This window comes from Rhagoletis zephyria, unplaced genomic scaffold (genome assembly GCF_001687245.7).
Source record: "Rhagoletis zephyria isolate East Lansing unplaced genomic scaffold, Rhagoletis_zephyria_1.1 Rzeph_scaffold_00521, whole genome shotgun sequence".
NCBI classification, from domain to species: domain Eukaryota; kingdom Metazoa; phylum Arthropoda; class Insecta; order Diptera; family Tephritidae; genus Rhagoletis; species Rhagoletis zephyria.
In genome coordinates this window covers 71,604-94,529 of record NW_016157605.1, presented here as the reverse complement: position 1 = coordinate 94,529, position 22,926 = coordinate 71,604, and the positions used below count along the sequence as shown (strand labels likewise).

The 22,926-nt window shown below is 37.3% G+C and overlaps 1 protein-coding gene across 1 annotated transcript in view; it reads right to left on the bottom strand.

Moving 5' to 3' along the window:
* sns (nephrin adhesion molecule sticks and stones) overlaps positions 1-22,926 on the bottom strand; it is a gene marked incomplete at its 5' end in the record, with an annotated part of 174,548 nt that overhangs the window by 85,295 nt on the left and 66,327 nt on the right. Inside the window, one exon of the mRNA XM_017612297.1 lies at positions 16,088-16,234. Within this exon, the coding sequence (XP_017467786.1) occupies positions 16,088-16,234 (147 nt within the window). The remainder of the gene's footprint in view (positions 1-16,087; positions 16,235-22,926) is intronic.

Below are 22,926 nucleotides of genomic sequence, written 5' to 3'. Positions count from 1 at the left end.
TAGTGCTAAATATGGGGCAGAGGTACTGGTACTTTGAAGACAACCCGACTCAACACTTCGATTTTGCGGAAACTGTGCCGTTCAATCTTATTGAATTCGTAAAATGCGCAAATGTTCCACCTAAACGAAAGATGCCCATGAATAAGCCACGCTCAGAAGCAGACGTATCCGAATGCGAGAACTATGGTCCTGAAACTCCTTCTAATAATTACTCGCCACATTCGATCCAGGCAATATTTAGAGACGCGTTGCCACCAGATACATTGACACCAAAGAGGCAAAGCGAACCTGGTATTGTTCCTAAGAGAAGGCATGCTGATGATGACGATTACGTGAGGTTGTACTCGTTCAATTTCAAACTATTGAAAGCAACAGATGGTGCGAGTTTGAACCTCCAGCAGAAGCAGCAGCTCGATGCAGTGCTCCAAGCAAATGCAGAAGTATTTGGAGACATTACCGAACGAACGCCGTACGCTGAGCACCGAATCAACACGGGTGACCACGAACCGGTATTTAGTCCGCCATATCGTCTTTCGTTTGCAAAAACGCGTGAACTGAAAACGGAAATCGAGAAGATGATCGAAGCAGATATCGTCGAAGAATGCGAGTTGTAATGGTTCCGAAGAAAACTGGTGGAGTGCGCGTCTGTATTGATTACAGGAAGATTAACGCCATAACCGTGCCAGACAGGTATCCACTACATGCAGCGAAAAGTACTAATTTTATGACTACATTAGACCTTCAAAGCGGTTATTACCAAATAAAAGTTAATAATAATGACTCTTACAAAACGTGTTTTATTACCCCATTTGGGACCTTTTTATTTAGGAGAATGCCATTTGGTTTACGCAATGCACCGGCAACGTTCCAACGTCTTATGGATCGTTTCAAAGCCTCTGTTTCGAAAGTTCAAATCTTAGTTTATCTCGATGATTTGATTGTATGTTCTCCGTCATTCTCCGAACATTTAAACGATCTCGCTATCGTTCTATCTAAGTTGCAAGAGTATAAATTGCGCGTAAATAATGATTTTGTTGTGAGGAAGTGAAGTATCTAGGATATGTCCTCACGCCTGACGGGATATGCGTTGATCAAGAGAAAACAGTTGCTATTAGCCGAAGAAAAGAACCGAAGAATGTTAAAGAACTTATTTCATTTATTCAAACGTGTTCTTGGTATCGAAGATTCATAAATGGCTACGCGGAGATCTCGAAACCATTAACCGAACTTACGAAAAAGAATGCCAAATGGGCTTGGACTGTAAGGCAAAAAGATGCATTTGAGTCTCCTAAGTATGCATTAACGTCTGCACCCATCTTGAAACAAGCCCAAGACAACTTACCATTTTATATAAAAAGTGATGCTAGTGCTTATGCGCTAGGCGCAGCTTTACTCCAGGGGGAGGATAACATGGAACATCCGATTGAATATGCAAGCCGACTATTGTCAGCTGGTGAAAGAAATTACCACGGAGCGTAAAGCCCTAGCTATCGTGTGGGCATGTTCCAAGTTTCGAGGTTATATAGAAGGAGCCGAGATAATTTTATTAACAGACCATCAACCATTAAAGTGGCTACTAACGATGAAGTCTCCATCTGGCCGTTTAGCGCGATGGGCATTGCAAATTCAGCAATACAATTTTAGAGTTAGATAGATACAACCCTGGGAAAACCAAATCGCTTGCTGATATGTTATCCCGGCCGCCGTGTGATAATGATTATAGCGAAGCTGATCAAAGCCATATATATGCCTTCCAAGTTGATTTTCCACGCAAAAATTCAAAAGAAATACGAGATGAACAGCTGAAGGACGAATATTTGAAAAAGATTATTTCTTCGATAGAATCGCAAGACGATAACCTAACATTTTGGTCAGAGGGTATTTGCTGAACGACGGAATTCTATTCTGTTATTCCAACGATGATAGAGAAGATGCACAGATGCTAGTACCGCAACAGGAACGGGAAGAAATTTACAAAAAATACCACAACGACAGCACAGGAGGACACTATGGCGCAGAGAGAACCATACATCGTATCGCTAGTCGTTACTATTGGCCAGGCATGCGAACTGATATTGCGAAACACGTCAAAACCTGTATAGAATGCCAGCGATATAAGGCTACGAATATGAAACCAATGGGTCTTTTTCAAACTACAAGCAGCAACCAAAGGTTTGAAGTCGTAGCGGTTGACTTATTCGGCCCTCTACCAAAAACAAATGACGGATTTCAGTGGATATTAGTAGCTGAAGATGTAGCATCACGTTGGACAGAGATTTTCCCATTGAAAGAAGCCACCGCGGAAGCGTGCGCAAAAACATTGATTGAGGAAATATTTCTTCGTTATGGAATTCCTCGCCGGCTAAAATCAGACAATGGTGTCCAGTTTGTATCAGCCATAATGCAAAAAGTTTCATTCTGCATGGGCATCGAGCAACAATTTACGCCTGTCTACCACCCGAAAGCTAATCCCATCGAGCGCAAAAACCGAGACATCAAAGCGCAATTGGCGATCCTCGTTGGTAATGACCACAACACCTGGAATCTAAGTCAATAAGATTTGCCAAGAACACTGTAAAAAGCCAAAGTACTGGTTTCACCTCGGCAACTTAACATTTGGAAGGGAGCTGCGAACTTTCGACGATGTACAACACGATGTCAAAGCGATTGTGGAATCCGAGAACTTTATACCACAAATCACGCCTTATCTTCTAAAAATCCACAACGATTTGAAACGCGCAAATGAAGCCTCAAGATGATTTTGAAATCGGTACCGAAGTACTAGTAACCACGCATACGCTAAGTTAAGCATCAAAGAACCTCATGTCGAAATTTGTTCTGAAACGAGATGGGCCATATGTCATTATTCGGAGAGTCGGTTCATCGTCATACGAAATTGCATCGACGCAAAACCTGAATTTACCGTTGGGCACATATCACGTTTCATCACTTACAAAATATAAGCATAGTAACCAAGAGGAACCTCCAGCACCTGTACGTCCATTGCGAAGACGAGGACGGCCCAAAAAGAACTAAGAAGTGTTGTCGTGCGCTCGGGACGAGTTCATCACGCCAAAGGGGGAGACTGTAACACGCCGCTTTTATTGTTTAACTTATTTATGCATACATGTTTTATGTTTTGTTAATTTTCTTGTTTAACATATTCGCATATCTGGCAATACCATGTATGGCAATACCTTTTCCTCTCAAAAGCAAAGTTAAAGTTTTATTCTAATATGGCAATGCCGTAAAATATGTAATAACCTCTATTTGTCTCTTTCTAGCATGTGAGTTTTAAATTGTATAACACTTGTATGTAGCATTGCAATAAGATCAAATTATGATTGTCATTGTGCCTTGGATAGCATATAAAAAGCCTGTGCGCTCTGGAAAACTTACACATTTCGTTTAGTGATCGGCGGTGAGCAGAGCTCTTGTGCTTGCATACGACTGCCTTTGGAGTGTGGACAGCGATAGCTGGCCGCTTCAAGGCAGTTGTTGCATGCATATCTGTATATTGGAGTGTGGGCAGCGATAGCTGGCCGCTTCAAAGCAGTTGTTGCTTGCATATCTGTATATTGCAGTGTGGACAGCGATAGCTGGCCGCTGCAGAGCAGATGGTGCTTGGGCTATTACTTGGGCGCAGATTACTAAACCCAATGGCGCATATTCATAGTCATATTCAGTACTCAACTAATTCGAAACTATTCTAAGTCACAACTAAAGCTATTCATAGTCGCCTTAGTTTCGACTTTTCTGGCTAAGTACCAACTTAAAATTTAGTTTCGGCTGCAGCTGCAACTAAGTCGTAACTAGGAAGAAGTATTTTATCAAATTAAGGGAAAACAGACAAAATATGTAAAAATTAAGTTGGTAGAGGGTGATTTTGATAATATTGAATAATCTCCAATTAAAATTTACAAAGATCGATCCATTTTAATCGGAAGATGAAATTAAATGCGTATTACAATTCGAATAAAGCTACACCACAATTTTATAATTGAAAAAATTTAGATAAATTCTCAAATAATAAGTCAGTTTTACGCTAGCCCATTAAAGTAAATTTGTGCATAACATTTAGATATCTACTATTTGTATGTTTCACAGCATGCTTTCGATAAACATCGACTTCACATCACTGCGGTTGTTCTGGCTATTTCACACAATTAACAAGAAAATGATACCTTATTCTTTTGCATAATCATGCAATGAAAATAAAAATTACATAAACGGATGATCAAACTTGACATTATTTAATAAAAATGTAATTTTTCCAAAATATCGTAAAGAAAAATCGATACATTTTCACACTCGTTTTGCTATATCGTAAACTAAGTCGAAACTACTTAGTAGAAGTCTGAAATGCGACTATGAATAGAGGTAAATTTTAAGTTGGTACTTAAATTTAAGTTGCAACTTTGTTAGTTTCGACTTAGTTGCTGGGTTATGAATACGCGCCAATGTTATTTATTGTCCTCGTGAATACATTTAAATAAAAACCAAACCNTTGGTACTTAAATTTAAGTTGCAACTTTGTTAGTTTCGACTTAGTTGCTGTGTTATGAATACGCGCCAATGTTATTTATTGTCCTCGTGAATACATTTAAATAAAACGTAAAACCAAATCACGGAGCCTTCCGGTTTTTTTTATTAAAATCAACGGTCTCATCTCTACAACCTTTGGTAAAAAATTATTTTTTATTACTATATGTAAACAACTAAAAAAGTAAAAATAGAGACGTAGTCCGCCTTTTTATTATTATTAAAATGGTATATAACTTTTTTTGTGCAAACTTATATTGCAGGTGCTATATGGGGTCGGGTCTTGGAAAAATTAAAAACCTTATATTTCAAACAATCTTGAACTGATTTTTAAAGAATTGGTATCGTTGTAAATGCGATTAAACACCCTTCCTTCTGATGTGCATATTTGCATACTTCGTACGTAACAATTTGCGAAAAAACATTTAAAGGAAAAAACCTTTTTTTTATAAAAAACAAATATTTTAAACAAAAAAATTACCAACCGATTTTTAAAAACTTGAAATCTTTGTAAACGCAATCAAACCTTCTTTCTTCTGAATGCGCATTTGTATATTTCGTATATAAAAATTTTAGAAAAAACACTAAAAAGGAAAAAATTCCTTTTTTTGAAAAAAATTACAAAAAAATTACTAACCGATTTTTAAAAATTTGGTATCGTTGTAAAGGCGATCAAGCCCCTTTTCTTCTGGTATGCAGTCTTGAATACTTCGTATATAAAAATTTTAGAAAAAACACTTAAATACAAAAAATACCTTTTTTTTATAAAAAACAAATATTTTAAACAAACAAATTACAAATCGATTTTTTAAAAATTTGTATCGTTGTAAAGGATACCAGAAAACGTATATTTTCTTAAAACCAAAAATTTTTATTTATATACAAAAAAAAATTTATGAAAAACATTTTTCCCCTACATATAAACTCGAGTTCGAAGTTCTGCGCAAAAATATTTCCGCTGCTCTTTACCGGCAACACAGAAAGGAGAATTCTACTTAGTAAGGGTTATAATCCTTAAGCGCCGAAGGCCGCCTACGCAGAAAGGAGCACTGCGCAAAAATACTTCCCCCGCTATTTTGAGGCAACAAGGAAAGGATAATTCTACTTAATAAGGGTTATTATCCCTAAGCCTACGCAGAAAGAATTTTTGCGCAAAAATACTTCCTACTTACTTAGTAAGAGTTATAATCCTTAAGCGCGACTGAAGGCCGCATACGCAGAAAGAACTTCTGTGCAAAAATACTTCCGCCGCTCTTTTCCGGAAACACAGAAAGGAGAATTCTACTACAAAGAAAGAAGCTGTGCGCAAAAATACTTCCGCCGCTCTTTTCCGGAAACACAGAAAGGAGAATTCTACTACAAAGAAAGAAGCTGTGCGCAAAAATACTTCCGCCGCTCTTTTCCGGCAACACAGAAATGCGAACTCTACTTAGTAAGAGTTATAATCCCTAAGCGCGGCCGAAGGCCGCCTATGCAGAAAGAATTTCTGCGAAAAAAATACTTCCGCCGCTCTTTTCCGGCAACACAGAAATGCGAACTCTACTTAGTAAGAGTTATAATCCCTAAGCGCGGCCGAAGGCCGCCTATGCAGAAAGAATTTCTGCGAAAAAAATACTTCCGCCGCTCATTTCCGGCAGCACAGAAAGGAGAATTCTACTACAAAGAAAGAAGCTGTGCGCAAAAATACTTCCGCCGCTCTTTTCCGGCAACACAGAAATGCGAACTCTACTTAGTAAGAGTTATAATCCCTAAGCGCGGCCGAAGGCCGCCTACGTAAAAAGAACTTCTGCGCTAAAATACTTCCGCCGCTCCTTTCCGGCAACACAGAAAGGAGAATTCTCTTTAGTAAGGGTGATATTCTCTAAGCGCGCCAAAATACTTCCGCCGCTCTTTTCCGGCAGAAAGAAGTTGTGCGCAGAAATACTTCCGCCGCTCTTTTCCGGCAACAAAGAAAAATAATTATACTTAGTAAGCGTTATAATCCCCAAGCGCGGCTGAAGGCCGCCTACGCAGAAAGCAGTTCTGTGCAAAAATACTTCCACCGCTATTTCCCGGCAATACAGAAAGGAGGCACCTACTTAGGTAGGGTTATGATCTCTTAGCGCGCCCGAGGGCCGCCTAAGCAGAAAAAATCTGCTCACAAATACTTCTGTCCCCCAGTCAAAATAAATTAATGCAATATGCTAGAGAAAGCAAAAAAAAAGCAAAATAAAATAGCGAATTAGGCAGGAAAAGGAACTAGAAATCACAAAAAAGGCAAAAGATGGCACTAACAAGTAATTTTTAAACAAAAAACCAAACTGACTTCAATTCTCATATAAAACAAGTACACAAATAAGTATAAGTTTGAGCGAAACCGAATTTTATATACCCGGCGCAGGTATCGTCGTTTTAACTTTCTCTCAACTACCTTTGCACGATAAAAGGCATTTTTCCCGACTTCAAACGTTTTCGATGATAATATGCTGTTAATAAAATCATTGAGCCAAGTTCGGTAGAAATCGATAAAGGGGTTACCGAGATAGACCTTTGTAGTCACAAAGTGAGCGGTGCCGCGCCCAATTCCTAAAAGTCTATTACAGTCTTATTTATTGTTAAGAGTAACAGTAAAGAGAGTAAGAGTAAGTATTAACTTGGAGCAAATTAGTGTCCTCCGTTTTTGAAATTTTAGTCGGATTTGAATAATTTTAAACAAATTGATTTTACGTACCACGGATATCAGGTGCACCAATTTTGTTTGAATTTGATGAATCGGTTACCGAGATACACATTTGTGGTCATAAGGGGGCGGCGCCATGCCCATTATCCAAAAATTTATAATATTAAAATTTCCTACTAGATGGTTATTGCAATCGTTGATTTTGAGTTAATCAGCATCAATAATTACTGATTTATCGCAGTTTTCGTGTTTCTGTAAATTACCATTATATGGGAGGTGGGCGTGGTTATTGCCTGATTTAAAGGATTTTCAACAGATTTCTTAGTTGAACCCTAAGCAAGGCTCGGACCGAGTTCGGTAGGGATTGATGAAGCGGCTACTAAGATACAGCATTTCATCATAAGTGGGCGGGGTCACGCCCATTTTCCAAAAATGTCAATAGAATATTATTTTTTACCATAATTCCACTTCACATACTAATTTTCACCAATCTCGATTGAATATTTACTGAAATATCGTAGTTTTTGCATTTTGTGAAAATACCGTTGTATGAGAGGTGGGCGTGGTCAAAGTCCGATTTCGCACATACCAACCTACCTTGGGTAAAGGGCAACCTACATACCAAATTTCGTTGAGATGTCTCAATTTTTGCTCTAGTTATCGTGTACACGGACGGACGGACGGACAGACAGACAGACATGGCTCTACATGGACAGACATTTGTCTATATCTATCTCGATTCATTTTGGCTGCTACAAACAGCCGTTATGTGAACAAAATTATAATACCCTTGTGCACATGTGCGCTCGGGTATAAAAATATACATTGTCGTTTAAAGTACAAAACCGCGTATCGTCATTTTGCAAAACCGCGTAACTGACATTTGCTGCCAAAAATTGGATTGGCTCACACAAGCTCTTGGATCAATCCTTATCCATTCGCCCTGAAATTTACTAGCCAGAAATGCGATTGATTTATAATAAAGAGAACCATTTTGAAATATGAGTGTAAAGCTCTCTAGAAAATAATTTATTCAACCTCACATACGCGGTTTTGTATTATCTTGATACGCGGTTTTGTACTTCAAACGACGATATATATATCTATATATATATATCTATATTTCATGATCCAACGATCGGATCTAAACCAGATTAGTATGGGACCACCTCTGAGACACTACCTTTCCGATGCAAAAAGGATTATGGGTTCACGTGGTCCAAAGTTATGCGGTAACATACATACAACAAAAAATAAAAATAAAATTAATATTCCGGCGAACTGATAACCTCCTCCTTTTTTGGAAGTCGGTTGAAAAAGCCAAAAACCAAAAAATAATAAGAAAATTCATTTATTTTAGAAATGTTCATTTTACAAGTTAAAAGAGAAAAACTATGAACTAGTTTCATTATATGAACAATTTGTACCATGATAAAAATATAACAAGGTAAAATCATTGAGAGGCAGTGTGGCGTTTGCCAGCGATATAATTTAAAAATTCAGAACTCAAACTCACACACACATTCTCATTTTCAATCTCAAACAACAACAATTGTGAACAATTTAATTTTTTTATTTTCAATTTTATATGATTTTAAAATACTTGCAAACGTCAGAAAAAAAATTATGGCCGACGAATGAATGAAGAGAAGAAATTAACCTTGTAATGTTTTTATCAAGATTTGTACTTTGAGTTTTTTAACTTTTTCTCCTTTCGAGTTTTTAACTCACAAAACTTTATTTTCTATACTTGTAGCAAGATTGAATCCCAAGATGCATTTTGTAGTTTTCTGGCAGCATTTTCATACGATTTTCGCGAAGAAAAGCCTTGAATGTACTAAACGTTCGGCATGAGTTGATACAAGTGGAACGTTTAAAACTTTCATATTATTAGGAATAAGGGCTTCTTCCTTACCCTTTACAATTAAAGCTAGAAGAGCCAAAAAATGCCAATATTTAAAAAAAGGCTCCATCAAATCTATGTATATAAAATAATAGCCGTTTTCGTTGTTCGCAGTTAACTCAAAAACTACTGCATAGATTTCGGTCAAATTTTCAGAGGTTATACCTTGCATACATGGTCCTATTATAGGCTACCAGAAAACTTGGTAGGTAGCGCTGGGATCGAGTTATTTATAAAAGTCGTATTTAAGTAAGCTACTAGCATGATGGCAAACACGTTTACCAAAAATAGACCCGCTAGGTGGCGCGGTAGTCGCGATATTTATAAAAGTCGTATTTATGGGCAGATTTCTTTCAAATTCAACAGGTATAGTTTCAGCATAATGGAAAATATGTTTACCAAAAACGGAGCCGCTAGGTGGCGCGGGAGGCAAGTTATTTATAAAAGTTGTATTTATGAACCGATTTGGTAAGCATGATGAAAAAAGCACTTGCGAACAAAGGACCCGCCAGGTGGTGCTGGAGTCGAGTTATTTATAAAAGACANAACTCAAACTCACACACACATTCTCATTTTCAATCTCAAACAACAACAATTGTGAACAATTTAATTTTTTTATTTTCAATTTTATATGATTTTAAAATACTTGCAAACGTCAGAAAAAAAATTATGGCCGACGAATGAATGAAGAGAAGAAATTAACCTTGTAATGTTTTTATCAAGATTTGTACTTTGAGTTTTTTAACTTTTTCTCCTTTCGAGTTTTTAACTCACAAAACTTTATTTTCTATACTTGTAGCAAGATTGAATCCCAAGATGCATTTTGTAGTTTTCTGGCAGCATTTTCATACGATTTTCGCGAAGAAAAGCCTTGAATGTACTAAACGTTCGGCATGAGTTGATACAAGTGGAACGTTTAAAACTTTCATATTATTAGGAATAAGGGCTTCTTCCTTACCCTTTACAATTAAAGCTAGAAGAGCCGAAAAATGCCAATATTTAAAAAAAGGCTCCATCAAATCTATATATATAAAATAATAGCCGTTTTCGTTGTTCGCAGTTAACTCAAAAACTACTGCATAGATTTCGGTCAAATTTTCAGAGGTTATACCTTGCATACATGGTCCTATTATAGGCTACCAGAAAACTTGGTAGGTAGCGCTGGGATCGAGTTATTTATAAAAGTCGTATTTAAGTAAGCTACTAGCATGATGGCAAACACGTTTACCAAAAATAGACCCGCTAGGTGGCGCGGTAGTCGCGATATTTATAAAAGTCGTATTTATGGGCAGATTTCTTTCAAATTCAACAGGTATAGTTTCAGCATAATGGAAAATATGTTTACCAAAAACGGAGCCGCTAGGTGGCGCGGGAGGCAAGTTATTTATAAAAGTTGTATTTATGAACCGATTTGGTAAGCATGATGAAAAAAGCACTTGCGAACAAAGGACCCGCCAGGTGGTGCTGGAGTCGAGTTATTTATAAAAGACATATTTATGAACCTATTTTGTTAATACACATTCGAAACGTTTATTACTTTCATGGTGATTTTGTTTCATTCGAAACATATTCAGCCTTATCTTGAGTTTCATCTTCCCTGAACCAGTCCACTTTTCGCTTTTGGTTTCCATGTACTTACTATGGGGGAATCAAAATTTTCGCGAGAATTTTTTTTCGGGCGAAACTCACGATAAGGAAGATTACATACATAAAATGCTAGCCATTTTCGTTTTTCGGACTAAACTCAAAAACCACTAAATAGAGCCCAGTCAAATTGTCGGAGGTCCTATTATAGACTACTAGAAAACACGCTGGTAGCGCTGGAGTAGAGTTTCTTATAAAAGTCGTATTTATTAACAGATTTCGTTTAAATTCGCAGCGTGGCTACCTGTATGATGAAAAATTCCTTTGCTAAAAATGGACCCGCTGGAGTTTAGGTATTTAGAAAATCCGTATTTTTTATAAAATCTGATTGGAATTCATAATTCGTATACATTTCATGACAAGCAAAGATTTTGCAAAAAAGGGACCCAATGGATGACGCTGCACCCGATATAAATAGAAAACCCCACGGGGTTTTTTTTATCTTAGACGAATTTACTTTTCAGATGGCTAAATCAAGGATGCGTTGAGTATGCATATAAAGACCGTAACACTGTGTAAGCGTGATCTTGCATCTACCTCCGATTGACGAAGTTGCTCGAGGCGGCCGTTATTACAGCAGTAAGACTCCAAGAAACCAATTCATAAATATTAAGACAAATTGTAAAAGTGGCGAATTGATAAGGAAAGATTCGACCACATCTGTCCAAGAAGGAACACGATAGGTATATCAATAGCTTCATTTGAACGATATTCATGAGATCATATGACTCATTTCGCCAATGTACGCGAAAACTTTTCATTCTGTGGGGCAGCGAGGATTCCTGGCCTTCCTATTATTGAAAACGCTCATCTGTGCTCTTGAGTTTCCGTATAAGGACTTTTATTGGCTTACATGGTACACCGGACCAATGCTGAAGTTGCAGGTTCATGGAAGAATATTACGCACGCTTGGCAGAGATCTCACAGGTGGGAATAAGACCATAGGTAAAACGCATCNTTCGCTTTTGGTTTCCATGTACTTACTATGGGGGAATCAAAATTTTCGCGAGAATTTTTTTTCGGGCGAAACTCACGATAAGGAAGATTACATACATAAAATGCTAGCCATTTTCGTTTTTCGGACTAAACTCAAAAACCACTAAATAGAGCCCAGTCAAATTGTCGGAGGTCCTATTATAGACTACTAGAAAACACGCTGGTAGCGCTGGAGTAGAGTTTCTTATAAAAGTCGTATTTATTAACAGATTTCGTTTAAATTCGCAGCGTGGCTACCTGTATGATGAAAAATTCCTTTGCTAAAAATGGACCCGCTGGAGTTTAGGTATTTAGAAAATCCGTATTTTTTATAAAATCTGATTGGAATTCATAATTCGTATACATTTCATGACAAGCAAAGATTTTGCAAAAAAGGGACCCAATGGATGACGCTGCACCCGATATAAATAGAAAACCCCACGGGGTTTTTTTTATCTTAGACGAATTTACTTTTCAGATGGCTAAATCAAGGATGCGTTGAGTATGCATATAAAGACCGTAACACTGTGTAAGCGTGATCTTGCATCTACCTCCGATTGACGAAGTTGCTCGAGGCGGCCGTTATTACAGCAGTAAGACTCCAAGAAACCAATTCATAAATATTAAGACAAATTGTAAAAGTGGCGAATTGATAAGGAAAGATTCGACCACATCTGTCCAAGAAGGAACACGATAGGTATATCAATAGCTTCATTTGAACGATATTCATGAGATCATATGACTCATTTCGCCAATGTACGCGAAAACTTTTCATTCTGTGGGGCAGCGAGGATTCCTGGCCTTCCTATTATTGAAAACGCTCATCTGTGCTCTTGAGTTTCCGTATAAGGACTTTTATTGGCTTACATGGTACACCGGACCAATGCTGAAGTTGCAGGTTCATGGAAGAATATTACGCACGCTTGGCAGAGATCTCACAGGTGGGAATAAGACCATAGGTAAAACGCATCGCATCGAAAGGGATTAGTATTCCATATGGAATCACAGCGCTACTATTCTTGACATATGTGTGAGGAGGATTCCGTTTTTTAGTCGTTTCAATTTAAACTAAAAGTGTTTACTTTACAGACTGCTTTTGCTTTTAAAAGCTATTTTTGAATTGGCCAACGCAAAAGATCTTATTAGGCGCCGCGAAGCAAGCGGGCATTTGCTAGTGTGCATATATGGAACCAGGCAAAGGTAAATCGTGGACATTCCTAATCGAATATACCCTAACTCTTTAGCAGAAAAAAAGGCAATTTTCATAAAATCCGTTACCTGGGCCCAATTGCACCAATGACTTATCATTTATCACTTTACAACTTTTAGATAAGCCTTTTTATTGAAAAGTAAAGTTGATAAGTGTTTCACTTTTTACTTATCATAAAAAACGTATCAATTTAAAAAAAAATTAATAACTGGCATGTTTTTTGGATAAGTCGATTTGATAACCATTGCACAGCCAATTTCTTTTGCTTTTCAAATAGAGAACTTTTCCAATAATGTGCTTAGCTAAAATGATTACCGTTTCTCAATGGAAAACGAAAGCTTAGCAAACCCATGTGCGATTTGATAAACATTTTCAATTTATCTTTTTTTTCTTACTATGTCGCGCGCACAAAGCACAGCCAATATATTAGCTGTCTTAAAAATTATTAAGGAAAAAAGCAAGTCCGTATTGACTATGTATATTTACATAAATAATTAAATTTGTCTAAATTAAGGATTATTTATTTGGATCTTTCCAAAATAACTCAGTAACAAAAACACAAAAACCACATTGCATTAATTAAATGATTTCCGTACCGGTTAACAAATCATAGTTCCATCAATGCTCCCTGCGTCTTAAGGAAATTCACCAATGTTGAAAAATTTTGTGGCAATATTTTTCGTAAATTCCCGCCAACAAATAGTTTCATCCATCAATTTGTTTATCAGGGCATTTGCCACTCGATGGATTATTGTACATACCGCTAATTTGTGAACCCCATGCATTTGACCAATTCCATGATGTTGGCTACCATTACCTAATTAGTGCAGAGTCAATAATAATTGCTGTAGCGGACTTAAGCCATTATTACACCCACTGTTATATTGTAGGTCCGCTCCAATTTTTAATAAAATTTCTTCAATTTGGCTACGAGATAGCCGAAATTTTTCTACTACATCAAAATCTATACTGTAGCTGATTGGTTCTTTTATGACACGCCTTTTATTATGTGCAGATTTTCCTCCTCTAATATTTTATCGAATCACGTGTTAGAGCTTAAGTTTTAGATTGTTAAGGTATAGTTGTATTATCCTTTTACAATAAATAAATAAATAAATTCATTCAGACTGAATAAATGTAACTTATCACTTGTATGATAGGTAAAATTACTTTTAGCAAAATAATGCTAAAGTTAGCAAAATGAAAGATGATAAGTGATATATACAAATTTTTGGTGCAACGAAATGCTAATAAATTTTGATAATTTGCATAACTTATCACTTATCCGCTAAAGCCTTTTCGCCAAGCATTTCAAATTTTGGTGCAACGCTTATCTATGATTTTGAGTGATATTTTACTTATCAACACTCATTTGAGTGACTTTTCCTTATCATGTTGGTAAAACACAAAACTTTGAGTAAGTTCGATAATCTGCTAAAATGCTAATGATAATTCGTTGGTGCAATAGGGCCCAGCACTTACTAAATGTTTAGAAAAATTTATAGTTTGAAAGCTTACAAATTTTCCAAACATGACTGCAAATAGTTCGGAATAATTACGTTCCAAGTAGGGATGAAACGATACGAGTAAATACAAGTACTACATACTCGAGACAAGTAATTTTGGAATCGATACTTTTGAACCACCTAGATGAATGCTCAGAACAGATGTTTCAACGCGATTTTAGGCGCGCCTGCTAACACCGGGCACCTAAATGCATTCTATGTACTCCTCCTCCGGACAATGCTTCACTCACTGGGTAACGTTATTAGATCCCGTTCACATGACAGGCACTTAATACCCGTTTTGATAGGAACACCAAGACGAATTTACTTGCGTTTAACTCACGTTAGCATGTGAGCATGTGAACACCTTGAGAAAAATGACACGAAAAACGCGTAGTTGTGACCGCGCTTTTAGCTCCCGTCATGTGAACGGGGTCTTATTCTTCACTAGCGGAAAATGCAGGGAGGCCTAGCTCTGTTATTGAAGAAAAGAAACAAAGAAGAAAAATAGCCCCTCAAAAAGTTGATTAAAAAAGATTCTTAAGCAGATTTGTGCAGTTTGACAGTTATAGAATGTGGTTATTTTTGGAAATTTAAAAAACTAATCGTTAACTTATAGCCTAAACAAATTAAATTTAAGTTATGTAGTTCATACGGAATACCTTCACAGCTAAAAGTTTCGATACTTTAGATCCGATATTTTCAAGGTACTTCCAAGTATAAGTATCGATACCTGCATGGTATCGTTTCATCCCTAGTTCCAACACATATTATTGCTAAATTACGAAACAGAAAACCTTTAATTTTCTCTACTGAAATATATGAAATTTTGAGTTGTGTCGCTATTGTAGAGGACCATCGATATGTACATATTTAGTTATAGGGCAAATTTAGTGGGCAATCTGAAAGAATAAATTAACACATTACCTGCAAAAAAAGCGGGAACCTTTCCTTCTCAACACTAATTTTAGAGCGAGCATGAACCGCCGTTCACAAAAATGCAACACCCCTGATATTTAAGGATATTTAACATTTCCTGTGTATAAAGGTGAAGACCCCAGGCTCCGGAGGCTTCAACTGAAAATGTAATGAAATGACCCTTACTAAATAGAAGAGGGGCGGATACCCCCTTCATTTGTCAAGTGTGATTCTTTGGCAACGTTTACATGTGATAAATAAAGGTTTCGCCGAACCCATAACGACGTAATGAGCGAACAAAAGTGGTCATATAGCTTTGTAACCCGCAATTGCTGGTATTTTAACATAATTTTTTAATCGACTTCCAAAAAAGGAGGAGGTTATCAGTTCGTCGGAATATATATATATTTCTCGTCAACCGATTTCGATAATTCTTTTTGCATCGGAAAGGTAGTGTCTCAGAGGTGGTCCCATACTAATATGGTTTAGATCCGATCATTGGATCATGCCATTTTGCTAAAAATTACTTGTTTATAAAATCAGTTAATATTAAATAATAAAAGTACTGTTAAACAAAGTGTGATCGTTTAGCAACGTGTGCATATGAGGACAATAATTTCGGGCCACCCATTCCGATGTAGTAGAAAAAATCGGCGGTAAATGAAAGCCAACCCAAACAAACAAATGAATAAATAACATAAATAAAATAAAATTTACATAATAAAACAAACCTTTCTCTTTACGATTATGTACAAAGAACCAAGCGACTAGGGCTGCGTTGACCACCAAGAATCCAAAGGCGGCCATGGATATTCCAAGTATGACAAGATTGGGAGTACTCGAATCCTCAGTTAACTCTTCAGTTGCTATATCCAACCCTTGTATAACCAAAACAGAATACGAAAAAAGTAAACAAAAAGAGAAAAAAGAAAAACAAATATTTCAGATGGTTTAAAAAAAAAAATCATAAATGATGAATATACGAAGTTAAGTAGTTGTTTGCACATTTGCCTGATTGTCACGTTTCTAACCTTTTTTGTCATCTCAAAGTCCGTTATAAGGTATAATTTCATTAAAAATGTTTGCACATTTTACCACTTAAAAAAAAGGACCAGTAAAAGGGATATTTTGATATTCATATGTATATGAATATAATAACAGATTGGCGCTTACAGAATATGTTAATGTTTGGCCGAGCTTCTCCTCCGATTTGTCGCGTTCGCCTTGATGTTATCACACAAAGGGCAGGGACCTGCGATTGCATTTTTATGAAAAGCTGTTTTTCATGGCTGAATACATTCGGAGGTTTGCCATTGCCTGCCGAGCGGCGACCGCTATTAGTAAAAAACTTTTTTTGTTTATTAATTTTTTATGTTCTCCGGAAACTGTGCTCGAAACCAGACAATCCAAAATGCAAGTGCGCACTGCTAAGCACTTCACCACAACGACCTCCATATAAAACAAAGATTTACATATGTCTACGTACTACAAAATTCAGGGGATTTTCAAATAAAAACACAAAGGACACATAAAGAATAAAACAAATTAACTAAATAAAATGGGGTTCCTATTCGCAGAGGCATTTGCAGCCCATCTTCCCATTTTAGACCACACATGTGATATGTCTTTCCAAAAATAGTGAACTTACGCTAGAATAGAATAGAATAATAGTAGGGTAAGCACTGCGACCAATAGGTCTATTGTGCCCGAACTTACGCTAGGCGCGCATTGCATCCGATAGGCCGACCGATTTCGGCCAACAATCAAGCCGCCCAAACTGATGCGCACACTTAACCAAATTATTTTCCGACCACATTTTTACGCGCAAATCTAATTTTCATTTCAATTTTGTAAGCAGTGAAATATTTTAATAGCTTTTAATTGACTTACTCTAAATATGTTATTTTATAGGTATTTTTTTGTTTGTTTTGTACCCAATAAGTTAATTTTTCGCAGTCCATTTTGACACTTTTCACCTGACATCGGACGAGAGAAACAAACATGTTTGAATTTATTGTCACTGACGGACGTCATCGGCCGATGTCGGTTCGGTTGTCGATTTATGTGTGGGAGCGCTCATATAATCACAAGTGTTTATTCTTATCGCCCGCATATAGCCGATATTGGCCGAGCACAATTCGGACGCGCGTAGCGTTACTCACTTCACATGAGTGCGCCGTTTGATCTCTGCAAAAATCGCGACTACTCCATGCATGCATGTAAAGAGTACTCCCTAAGGGTCAAAATTAACCGTATTGTATATAACAAATGTGGTCCGATTAAGATTGCGCTGTCCTAGGGCAGGACCATATATGCACTCCAGATTGCATTACATCAGAGTAGCACAAAATTACCCCAAGGAAAGAATGTGAATAAAAAGGATNCTCCCTAAGGGTCAAAATTAACCGTATTGTATATAACAAATGTGGTCCGATTAGGTCCTAGGGCAGGACCATATATGCACTCCAGATTGCATTACATCAGAGTAGCACAAAATTACCCCAAGGAAAGAATGTGAATAAAAAGGACTTTTGTCTAATATTGACATTGTCATTGTTGATATCCTTTCTCGTTTGTACATGCTCTTGTTCTGCACTTCACAGATGCTTTTTCATAGTTCGGAGACACAAAACAAAATTTTTTATTATATTTTTAATGTAAAGTATGAGACCGATGCGTATGCGGGCAAAAAGTGAACTGTTTATTCAAATTAAGAGTTGACATTGCTTCATACAATACACGCATGGTTGCATAACAAATAATAGTAAATAGTAGTACATTACATTTCAACTATCGATTAATGATTACATTTCATTATTAGTTACATTTAAATACCGATTGTTTAATGATTGGATGTATGTATTTAACTATGGATTATAATATTACTTCACCCTGCGAAATTCTTCACTACATAAAATGTAAATTGTTTTTATTTATGCGATAATAGTTATTGTATTCTATTNAAATTCTTCACTACATAAAATGTAAATTGTTTTTATTTATGCGATAATAGAATACAATAAAACAATTAAAATTATTAACGAAAATCTTGTGCATAGAGCACAAACACCCTGTTTAATTCGAGAGCTTTGATGAATTGGTGCGTCTATCACTATTGTTTCGTGTTGATCTAATAACTGCGATGGTTGCGAGAATGTAGCGGAAGGTTCTGGCTTTACATTATCTGAAGGCAACCGTGGGTATTGCGCAGTAGGAAAAGCTGATGATCTGGAATCCACGCCGCTATATCTGTTTGTGGATGCGCAGAACCGATATCAGAGTTGTGTCCAGATTTAAGTTGGAGACGTTCAGCGGGTGATTTACCATCGACATTCGGCATGAATCGGTAAGTGTATAAAAATTTTGTTACAGCAGCATTCAACCATAACCCATCATCGACGTTCTTCTTAACTGCTGTTTTAAAAGTTCTTACAAATCTTTCCGCGAGGCCGTTTGAGGCTGGATGGAACGACGCAAATGTTAGATGCTTTATTCCGAGCTGGGCCCAAAAATTCTTGAAATCATCAGATGTGAGCTGCGGACCGTTATCTCTAACGAGTGTATTCGGAAGTCCCTCAATGGCAAAGATAGAGGATAATGGGGCTGTTGTGTCAGCTGACGTTGTTGCTGTCACTGGCACGACGAACGGGAATTGTGAAAAAGCATTAACCCATATAAGCCACATCGAAGAATACAATGCTCCGGCAAAATCGATGTGAATCCTCTCGCATGGGTGGCTTGGTGCAGGCCACTCCTCGTAATTTCTGGTTGGAGAAGGATTAACAGCTTTACCAATGTCACATTGATCGGAGAGTCTCGCTAAGTCCCCATGATTCAATAATACAAGGTTGGCTAACCTGGCAGTTGTCTTGCTCCCACATTCTTCCGTAGCCTNCGCTGCACTATGTCCATATCGTTGTAAAGCTCATACAGCTCATCGTTCCATCGTCTGCGGTACTCGCCGTCGCCAACGCGTAAAGGCCCGTAAATCTTCCGCAAAATCTTTCTCTCAAACACTCCAAGAGCCGTCTCTTCGGATGTTGTCATTGTCCATGCTTCTGCGCCATATACCAGCACGGGCATGATGAGTGACTTATAGAGCGTGGTTTTCGTACGTCGAAAGAGGACTTTACTCCTGAATTGCCTACTCAGTCCAAAGTAGCACTTGTTGGCAAGAGTGATTCTGCGTTGGATTTCAATGCTGACATTATTATCGGTGTCAATGCTGGTTCCCAAGTAAACGAAATTCTCTACTTTCTCGAAATTGTAACTGTCAACAGTGACTTGATTGCCAAGGCGCGAATGTGCTGACTGTTTTTTTGATGACAGGAGATACTTCGTCTTGTCCTCGTTTACCACCAGACCCAAATTAAAGAAGTCACATGAAAGGGAGTCGCCCTGCCTGAAACCCCGTTTGGTGACGAACGGCTCGGAGAGGTCCTTCCCAATTCTGACGGAGCTGGTGGTATTGCTCAGCGTCATTTTACACATCCGTATGAGTTTTGAGGGGATGCCAAATTCAGACATAGCGGCGTTTAGGCAACTCCTTTTAGTGCTGTCAAAAGCGGCTTTAAAGTCGACAAATAGGTGGTGAGTGTCGATTGCTGCACAGAGGCGGGTGCGTATCTTGGCTGCAACAAGATAGTGATCCGAGTCGATGTTTTGGCCTCGGAGTGTGCGTACATCTACAACACTGGAAGCGTGCCTTCCGTCTATCACAACATGATCGATTTGGTTTCTCGTTTTTCGATCCGGAGACAGCCACGTAGCTTGATGGATCTTTTTATGCTTGAACCTAGTACTACATACCACCATGTTTCGGGCCCCGGCGAAGTCGATCAGCCTCAATCCGTTGTCGGACGTTTCGTCGTGGAGGCTGAATTTTCCGACGATGGTTCCAAAGATCCCTTCCTTGTCCACCCTGGCATTGAAGTCGCCAAGCACGATTTTGATATCATGACGGGGGCAGCGCTCGTACGTGCGATCCAAGTGCTCATAGAAGAGATCCTTGGGAGCCTCATCCTTCTCTTCCGTCGGGACATGGGCGCAGATGAGCGAGATGTTGAAGAATCTCGCTTTGATGCAGATTATGGCTAGACGCTCGTCCACCGGGGTGAACGACAGTACTCGGCGACGGAGTCTCTCCGAGGCTTTGCCTTGCTTCTTCACTGGAAGTGGTTTTTACGTGGCGGGTCCCAAACCCAGCGCACAACCCATTGCTGGGACGATTATTATTAATCAATATATTAATATCAATTATATACGTTATACCAATTGCATCTTTCTATTTGTATATTTCTTCATATCGCACACCATCTTCAAAAGAGTCGCAACTTAAAATAATAGGTTTGTTAGAAAATGCGAAGAACTATTTCTTAGCACATCTAGCTCTTTCTGAAAGGCAAATAAAAGCTCTGTGTTAATTTTTAGCGCATAATCTCAAAAATGCCAAATTTTTAGTTGTGACTCTTTTGAAGACGGTGTGCGATATAGTCTTTTTGAGTAAAGGATTTGTTTGAATTCCATTAATTTTCTTTAATATATACTGGAATATTTGGAAATATTTGTCGATAAGATTTTCCTTTGGTCAGAATTTTATGTGAATAAAATTCTCTCATTCTTCATTCATTTCACTTTTAATATCTATATAGCATGTTTAATATACCATAAAGAAAGTTAATTTATTGCCTATTATGTAGATCAGTCGAATCTGCTTTATATATTTAGGTAATTTTTATACAAAAAATGCATTTCAACACTACCAGACTACTTTTCCTACTACCTTTTCACAAAAGGGGATAAAAGGGTTACCCGCTTTCTCTTTCCTTCTCAAATGCAACCTTACAAGGCATCGATTGGCTCAAATGTCTTTCACCCCTATTGCGAGTGTCGACTAGTACTAGATAAAAGACCCTTTTTCGATTATCGCTTTTTGATGGTATTGTGAATATCGAATATCTTGTTCAATAAGCGACTAAATAATTGAAGGATGAGCGACTACAAACTACAGTGAAACCCGCTTAAGTACCCCCGCTTAAGTAACCAAAATTTTTGGGCACCGTGAATTTTTGAATATAATCTGAAGAAAATCCCTCTCTAAGTACCTCCCCGCTTATTTACCCAACCCGCCTAAGTAGGTGCCTAAATTTTTCGTACCTAAATTTTGTTCCCTATAATNTTTACCCAACCCGCCTAAGTAGGTGCCTAAATTTTTCGTACCTAAATTTTTTTCCCTATAATTTTCCCCCTTTTAAGTGCTCTTTTAAAATTCCTTAAAATATTTACATAGTTTGAAATTCAGTTGCAACGCTACACACCTTCGGCAAAAAATTATAAAAATCAACGGTAAATTTTAGCCACTTGAAGCTTGCACATTATTACACTACAATTTAATGAGCTATAAACCTGTATACTTAAAAAACACTTCTGAGAAAAAAAATGTTGGTGAATTTTTTTCTTTAAGTGNAGTGCTCTTTTAAAATTCCTTAAAATATTTACATATTTTGAAATTCAGTTGCAACGCTACACACCTTCGGCAAAAAATTATAAAAATCAACGGTAAATTTTAGCCACTTGAAGCTTGCACATTATTGCACTACAATTTAATGAGCTATAAACCTGTATACTTAAAAAACACTTCTGAGAAAAAAAATGTTGGTGAATTTTTTTCTTTAAGTGTTCCACAAAATCTTAAGCTTAGGTTTATATGGCATTTGTTAGGGAATGAACTGTATTTTAATTGAAATATCTTACAAATTAATAAATAAACATAAGTGGACAACNACTTAAAAAACACTTCTGAGAAAAAAAATGTTGGTGAATTTTTTTCTTTAAGTGTTCCACAAAATCTTAAGCTTAGGTTTATATGGCATTTGTTAGGGAATGAACTGTATTTTAATTGAAATATCTTACAAATTAATAAATAAACATAAGTGGCCAACAATATCATTTTGAATTTGGTCCAAAATGATATGTCCAACTCTGTTTGTATGTATGTATAAATATTTATAATCAATGAATTTTTAAAGAATTTAAATTTAAATTCTTGTAAAAATTACATACCGTTGCTTTATCTATTTTCTTAATACAGTTTTTCTTTATTTGTTTATGTGTTTAAATAGTGCTACGGTCTAAATGTTCATGTTTTATTCAAGGATTTACATATATATATATGTAAGTTAACAAAAAGATGTAACTACAACAGTAATTATGTTCGCTTAAGTACCCGCATCGAGGTACTTAGCGGGTTCTTTTAAGTACCCAACCCGCCTAAGTACCTCAAAAAGCTGAAATTTTTCGTGAGGTACTTAAGCGGGTTCTGTCGGCCGCTGTGGTGTAGTGGTAAGCAGTGCGCGCTTCCACTCCGCAACGCCTGGGTTCAAACCCTGGTCAAAGCAACATCGCAAAAAATATAGAAAAAAGGTTTTTTCTTAACAGCGGTCGTCCGTCGGCAGGCAATGGCAAACCTCCGAGTGTATTTCTGCCATGAAAAACAGCTTCTCATAAAAATACAATCGCCGTTCGGAGTCGGCGTAAAACTGTAGGTCCCTCCGCTTTGTGTGACAACTTC